The 7,208-nt window shown below is 50.1% G+C and overlaps 2 protein-coding genes across 2 annotated transcripts in view; one reads left to right on the top strand and one right to left on the bottom strand.

Moving 5' to 3' along the window:
• The window catches only part of ninl (ninein-like), a 36,347-nt gene extending 34,142 nt beyond the window's left edge, over positions 1–2,205 (top strand). The window contains exons 18-23 of the mRNA XM_015016606.1: positions 135–284; positions 365–475; positions 573–650; positions 1,377–1,562; positions 1,635–1,748; positions 1,811–2,205. Of these exons, the coding sequence (XP_014872092.1) occupies positions 135–284; positions 365–475; positions 573–650; positions 1,377–1,562; positions 1,635–1,748; positions 1,811–2,005 (834 nt within the window). The 3' untranslated portion in view covers positions 2,006–2,205. The remainder of the gene's footprint in view (positions 1–134; positions 285–364; positions 476–572; positions 651–1,376; positions 1,563–1,634; positions 1,749–1,810) is intronic.
• A 989-nt stretch (positions 2,206–3,194) lies between these two features.
• gins1 (GINS complex subunit 1 (Psf1 homolog)) lies at positions 3,195–5,619 on the bottom strand. Its single transcript, XM_015016607.1, has 7 exons — positions 5,380–5,619; positions 4,727–4,791; positions 4,024–4,122; positions 3,855–3,945; positions 3,658–3,774; positions 3,519–3,593; positions 3,195–3,334 (listed from the first exon to the last, which is right to left on the bottom strand). The coding sequence occupies exons 1-7, from the start codon at positions 5,452–5,454 to the stop codon at positions 3,266–3,268; spliced, it is 591 nt and encodes a 196-aa protein (XP_014872093.1). The 5' UTR covers positions 5,455–5,619; the 3' UTR covers positions 3,195–3,265.
• Between the last annotated feature and the right edge of the window lie 1,589 nt (positions 5,620–7,208).

Below are 7,208 nucleotides of genomic sequence, written 5' to 3'. Positions count from 1 at the left end.
CAAATTATTTGGTGGGGAGGGGGGGACCTGGATATGGGATGGGGGCCGCTGGCCCGAAAAAGGTTGAGAAACACTGGATCAGAGCATCTCCCCTTGCTGGAGTCAGGCTGTAGCTGCAGCTTCCTGTCCTGCAGGTGGAGCAGCAGGTGCAGCAGCGTGTCGCCGCCCTGCAGGCAGAGGCCGAGCTGCTGCGCTGCCAGCTGCTGGCTGCCACCCAGGAAAAGCTGGGCCACGCCCAGGAAGTGACGGAGCTCCACAAGAAGCTGAGGGAGGCGCTCAGTAAGGTGAGCTCAGCTGCAGCCGTCATGTTTGACCCAGTTCTGATTGGTTCTGACCCGGTTCTGATTGGTTCTGTTGGCTGCAGGTGGAGGAGCAGCAGGCGGAGGCCCGGAGGTTGATGGAGGAGAAGACGGAGCTCCAGCAGAACCTGCAGACCCACAGACTCACAGTCCAGAACCAGGAGCTACAGCAGCAGGTACCAGGAGTCGGGGCTTCACAATTAACCAACAGAACTTGTAGAACCGAGCCCAGACTGGACCCATGATGATGTGATTGGTTCTGTTTGGGTCCAGAACCTGAACCAGGACCAGCAGAACCTGAAGTCCAGACTGGACCAGGCGGAGACGGCGCGGACACAGGCAGAGGAGCAGGTCAGAACTGGACCAGAACCAGATAGACAGCGCAGGGAGAACAGTTATCCATCAGCATGAGGTCAGGAGACGGTGAATCCTCAGAGTGAGGCTAACGGTCTGAGCTAACAGTCAGGCTAACGGTCTGAGCTAACAGTCAGGCTAACTGTCTGAGCTAACAGTCAGGCTAACGGTCTGAGCTAACAGTTAGGCTAACGGTCTGACCTAACAGTCAGGCTAACAGTCAGGCTAACGGTCTGAGCTAACAGTCAGGCTAACGGTCTGAGCTAACAGTCAGGCTAACGGTCTGACCTAACAGTCAGGCTAACGGTCAGGCTAACGGTCTGAGCTAACAGTCAGGCTAACGGTCTGAGCTAACAGTCAGGCTAACGGTCTGAGCTAACAGTCAGGCTAACGGTCTGAGCTAACAGTCAGGCTAACAGTCAGGCTAACGGTCTGAGCTAACAGTCAGGCTAACGGTCTGAGCTAACAGTCAGGCTAACGGTCAGGCTAACGGTCTGACCTAACAGTTAGGCTAACAGTCTGAGCTAACACTGTTGGAGTCAACATGACCATAAAGTTCATGATGATCTGATCAACACTGACTGATAATCGGATAAAAGACCATCTAAATTTCAATCTAAACAACAAGCTAAAGAGACTTTAGAGCTGCAGCTGCTGCTCCACCTCACCTGGAGCAGTAGAACCGAGTCAGAACCGGGTCAGAACCTGTGTGTGTGTTTGCAGGTGCAGCGGGCAGATGCGGCGCTAGGCATGGCCAAGGCACAGCAGCTGCAGCAGCTGCAGGAGCATGCAGGCAGCAGGCAGCAGCTGCAGGCGGAGCTGCAGGCGGAGCGGGGGCGGAGCCAGCAGCGACAGGCACAGCTGGAGCTGCAGCTGCAGCAGAGCAGATCCCAGGCCACCCTGAAGCAGGTGGGTTCAGAACCAGATCTGGCCTGGCCGCACAGGTTCTGGTTCTGACTGCTGCCTCTATGCTGCCTTCAGGAACAGTTCGACAGAGCGGCAGCGGCGCTGCAGCAACGGGCCGCCGGCCTGGAGGCGCAGCTGAAAGCGCTGCGCGTCGTGCTGCAGGACAACGTGCAGCAGCTGAAGGAGCAGGTGAGTCTGTGGTTCTGCTGGCAGCGACCCACCAGCCCATTCTGACCTCTGGTTCCGTCCAGATGGAGCGGAGCAACAAGACGAGCGGCGTGTTGAAGGACCTGCACCTGCAGAATGCGCAGTTGCTGGCGGCGCTGCAGGTCACAGAGCTGCGGCAGAAACAGGCAGAGAAGAAGAACAGCCAGCTGGAGGACAAGGTCACAGCGCTGGGGGCGCTGCTGAGGGAGGTGGTGGCCGCTGCCATGACCTCCAGCTGACCTCTAGCTGGGAGCCGACAACCTTCAGCAAGGATCGTCCAATCAGAGCTGAGGATCGTCCAATCAGAGCTCACCTTCTGGTGTTTTTATCTGCTCTGGTTCCATTCAGACATTGAAGCTGATTTTACTGTAAATGGAGGGTTTTTTATTTGTTTATATTTTCTTCTGATTTTTTTTTCTGTCTGAAATGATTCAGCTTTAAGGGGAATTTTATAGAAAAACTGAGTTCTAATAAACTTTTTTAATATCATTTTTGTGAAATATTTTAAACTTGATAAAATTTCTTTAAAAGTTTTGTAAACTGTCGGCTCAGTGTCACTGTGTGTGAACTGGTGGGCGTGGCCCTCAGGTACCACCAGGAATCTTGTGTCCCCTGACAAAAAATTAGATTGGCCCCCTGCAGCTGCTGTTACCATTTTTTGAGTCTGTTTACCCATAAAAAGCATCACAACTTTAAAGGCTGCATCTGCCTTGCTTTCTTTGGTTCAATACTGATAATTAGCACAATATTTACTGCTCATGAATTTAACATCCAACAGTCCACATCCAGTATGCAGGTAGGTTGCTTCAATTTTTTCTTAGTTTTAGATACTGGAATGTCTCTCTGCATGAGCAACAGTCAAATGCAACATGCAACTACACATACAGCAATCCAGACTTCTAAAAATGCTATGTAGTTGCATTGTATTCAAGCTGCAGTACATAACTAATAAAAAATGTTTTCTCCATATTTGGTAAAGCTGTCACCAGTTTAACAATTTTAGTTTGTGCCAGTTTGAGTCAGATAATCTGAACACAATCAATCTCCTCCATCTCCTTCCTGAATTACTGGTTAAAGTAATGCACCGTCCTGACCAAAACAACCAATCAGCATTTAATTTATACTGCTAAAATCAATTTTAGTAAACACAATATAATGAATTTTGTAAATGATAGGACCCCATTTTTCTTTTAATTACTATGAACAAAAACAGAGTTGTGTAGGGCCCCCTGTTGGTAATGGGCCCTTGGAATTGTCATAACTTTCCCCCCTATACTGCGTCCCTGGCATGGCCTCCCCACCTGGACAGGTACTAGGTTTTTACCTCAGAGTGAGACCTCCTGTTCTGGGTTAAAATGAGGCACTGATGTTCGCCTGGATCTGTGAAATCTGCCCGGCAACAGACTTAACTCTCAGTGACGACACAAAGGAAAGAAAAAAACAGCTTTATTTGTAAAAAAGCAAACATGGCAGCCGAGACACCGTCTGTCTCCTGGACGTTATGACATCACATGCTCCAGAACGCCCTGGCGAATCAGCTGCTCACATTTCCAACGTGGCAGGAAGTGCTGTGAACAAAAACCACTTCCTGTCAGGATGAGTCAGAACATGGGCCACCTGTTCACTTCCTGTCTCAGCTGGAAGCAGCTGCACTCCCCATACTCCCAGTTACATCCCATTAAAGCACCAGCAGGACCGTTGTCATAGCAACTGTCGTGCTTCTCTCATCACTAACATGGGGTCTGTTCTCACCTGGCTGTTCTTCTTCAGCAGGATCACCGTTCCGTCGTCGATCTCAAACTCACCATGGTCCTTCAGGCACCTGACCTGGAAATGCACAGGGAGGTCAGTGGGGCCAGGCTGCAGGTCAGAGGTCAGAGGTCAGACTCACCTGGATGTAGAGGCTCTTTGGAGGCTTCATGTCCTGCGTGACGTCCAGTCCCTCCTGTCCTCCAATGGACCGCATGAAGGAGGCCAGGGACTTTTTATACTGGCCAAACCACTGCACCTGAACACACCATGCACACAGGTGCTCTCAGTCTTCAGGTGAGCCAGCAGAAACCCCCAACAGGAAGTGATGTCACTGACCTCCTCTGCAGACATGTGGAAGCGGACGCTGGCGGGCAGAACGCTGCCATACTCCCAGCGCAGTGCGCGGATCCTCAGCAGACGGTCGTACCTGCAAACAGCAGGTCAAAGGTCAGCATCAGAGGTCACAAGACCTGGACCGGCAGGTCACATGACTGGGTGGAGTTACAGGTAGGCCACGACGCAGCGCTGGTTCCTCAGCAGGCAGCAGTGGCGTAGCTTGATGGAGGGGATGAGGTCACCGCGGCCGGCGGCCTTCGCCTCCGACCTGCAGAAGACGGAGAGGTCAGGAGGTCAGACGGAGCGCAACCGGTTTTGGTACCAGAGAAACCGGTTCTGGACCGGTACCAGGGAATGGTTCCCTTAAAGGGCCAGCATTATGTTTTATAGCACAATCGGTAACTGTGTCGCCCTCTGCTGTTATAAAATTGCTGTTTATATCAAATATGACCTAAAAGGAATTTGACTTCCTGTTTTTACGCCTTTTAGCCCTTTAACGTTTTTACCAGCGTCTCTCTGAGCAGCAGCTCCTGTAATGAGCTCAGCTGCTGTTTGCTAATGGCTGCTGGCTAGTCTGAAGTAGCTGAGTGGGGGAGGAGCTGTGTCCTTGAAGGCGGGGCAAGGTCCACCCAGACATTTTGACAGTTGAATGGTTGCCATGGAGACTAATTGATTTCTCATGAAACACTGCAGGTTTGTTTATGATGAGAGGATAACAGAACATGATGAGTTTACAGGATACTGGCCCTTTAACTCTGAGCTACGGGTCAGAGGTTGGGTCTGAAAACCATCTGAAGCCAACAGGAACTTAAACATAACAGAACCAGAACCAGCCTGGACCCTGTAGAACCGTGCAGTGGGTCAGTACTCACACATCAGCCTGGTTCTGTTCGTACAGAGCCTCCATCTCCTGCAGAACCTGCCGCAGTCCGTCCTCCTGGAACCAAGAACTCATTCCAATTAATCCATCGCAGCCATCATTTCTCTTTGTATTTATGAAACTGTTTCAATCAGGTGTTGGATCCGCCGTCTATTAACTAGAAATTTATTGAAAATGAACTTTCAGTTTAATTTTTTAGACACGATCACTCTTAAGCCGATAAACTTCTTAGCAGAGTTCCGCAGAATAATTTCAGTTAGAAATCTGATCTTGGGTATGTTGTGGTGGCGTAGGGGTTCAGCACAACCCACATTTGGAGGCCTCAGTCCTCGACGCGGCCGTCGCAGGTTCGATTCCCGACCCGGTGACCTTTGCCGCATGTCTTACCTTTCTCTCATTACCCTCTTTTCTGTCAATTCACTATGAAATAAAGGCCACTAGAGCCTTTATTTTACATAAATAAATCTGATATTAAAAAACTTTACCGTGTTCCTGTGATCCGAAATGTTAAGTAAGAGATTATTTTTGATAACATTACTATTATATCTGTGGTTTCCAGTTTTCAGCTTAAAGCAGCGGTCAAACCTTAAACCAGAACGTTTCTGGGCGGAGTTCCAGCTGCTGGATCCCACCCGGGATACTCACGTTGAAAGCGGGCAGCTGGCCGTCGCTCACCCGGTGCAGCTCCCGGATCAGCTCGATGGCTTTCTCACAGAACATCCTGGAGCTCAGAACCGGGACTGACTGACTCGGAGAGCCGAGAAGCAGCTTCGCGGTAAAATTCTTTGTTGTGGTCACATGACTCGGTGACGTAATTCTCCGGAAGCCGCGGAGGGACAAAGAAGCAGCTCCAGCGGCGATGTGGTGAAACAGGCCAGTTACATTTACCGGGTAGGATTCCTCATTTATTGACGATTTATCGGTGATTTATTGATGATTTATGGACGTTTTGTTGTTGTTGCTGATGTTTCTCTATGAAAACAATCAGTTTAGCTCCAAGATCAATCACTTCACCTGCGTCAGTACTTCCCGTTCACGGCAGCGTTAAAACCAATTCAAATTAGATCAAATCTTTTTTCAGTTCATTAATTAAACCTCGTTCAGCCTGAGGTTCGGCCGAACCCAACAGAACCAACCGGTTTGAGGTTCGTTATGAACGTTTTACTGGTCCGTCACGTGATCACCTGAGCCCTGTTTCAGGAAGCGGGTCAACAAAGTGAGTGAACCCACCTGTGAACCAGGTGTGATTCACCATGGCAACTGGAGGAAATGTGAAGCCCAAACAAAACAATTAGAAATGTTACTGAAGAAAATCAAAACATGTGAAACAATAAAAGCCACAAAGTTACAGTCTTAAAACTGAGACATCAATTTTATTTGATTCAACAAATCAGATCAAATCTCGGTGGACAACCTGCCCTGCACCTGGACAGGTGTGGGAGAGCCTGATTGGTCAGCTTTATGGTGGCGAGCAGCTGTTCTTTGAGCTCTGAACACTGGGGGGAGCTGCTGAGTCAGCCTGGAGACTGCAGCTCTCAAGGTCAAAGTTCAGCGGACTGTCCACCCCAGCTGATCTCCTGTTGACCCGGAGGAGCTCTGGGTGATGAACAGGTTTTATTTTACTTCCTGCTTTATCAGCGTCAAGTCGAGATTTAATCATATTTACATTACAACATACTTTTAATCTGAAAACCTACCTGCTGTATTTACAGCCTCAGAGATGCGTTCAGGGGCACACGGTTAAATAGAAACCTTCTGGCTGTTTCAGAATAACAGGAAGCGTCTGAGGAAGATCTGGAGTCACTTTGTTCTCTGAAGGTTTCATGAAGATTTTAACAGGAAATAAACTTTATAAAAACAGTTTAAATATTTCTGACGCAAACTGTTAAAACGCGTCATATATCATTTATTTATCTTCTTTATTAAATTACATTCATGTTTCATACCTTAATTTGTTTCAATGAGCGTTAAATTCACTACAATTTCCGAGTTGGGCATGAACGCAGCGCTGGTTATGTTTTGGAAGCCGTTGTTCCTACGCTTCCCCAGAGACCGTGGAGGCAGCACTGCTTTGACCATGTGGTCTGCAGTCTGCCTCCTGATTGGCTGCGACAGCTTCGGCACTGATCAGCTGTTCTCTGCGGATGTCAGTGCGGCTCCAGCGGGCGCTCTGTCTGACTCCCGCCGCCTCTCAGCACTCCCACGCCGGCCAGAACGAGGACTCTTCACCTCGGACCGGCCCCGCTTTTCGGTCACCTTCCCCCGGGTAACGAGCCGTCTCTCTGCCGCTTCCAGTGATGCGGAGGCGGAGCTCCCTGACCGCGGAGAAGGACAGCGACCCGGAGCTGAAGCAGCGACCCGGCAGAGCGGCGGCGCATCCGGCGACCCGAGGCCGACAGGGCCCGGGAGAGGAGCCGGGGATGGGGAAGAGACCGTTCAGGAGGTGGGCACCGGGGAAACAGGTGGGGGAGGGG

This window comes from Poecilia latipinna, unplaced genomic scaffold, assembly GCF_001443285.1.
Source record: "Poecilia latipinna isolate Pla-1442-1.1 unplaced genomic scaffold, P_latipinna-1.0 Scaffold2039, whole genome shotgun sequence".
Taxonomy (NCBI): Eukaryota; Metazoa; Chordata; class Actinopteri; order Cyprinodontiformes; family Poeciliidae; genus Poecilia; species Poecilia latipinna.
This window is presented reverse-complemented; position numbering and strand designations above follow the sequence as displayed.

Bases quoted from the DNA above. Each gene is read 5' to 3' on its own strand.
- gins1 (XM_015016607.1), bottom strand. From the start codon at position 5,454: ATGTTCTGTGAGAAAGCCATCGAGCTGATCCGGGAGCTGCACCGGGTG. The intron at 4,792-5,379 runs GTGAGTATCCCG...TCTTGGTTCCAG, and splicing joins GCCAGCTGCCCGCTTTCAAC to GAGGACGGACTGCGGCAGGT. The intron at 3,594-3,657 runs GTGAGTCTGACC...GTGCATTTCCAG, and splicing joins CAAAGAGCCTCTACATCCAG to GTCAGGTGCCTGAAGGACCA.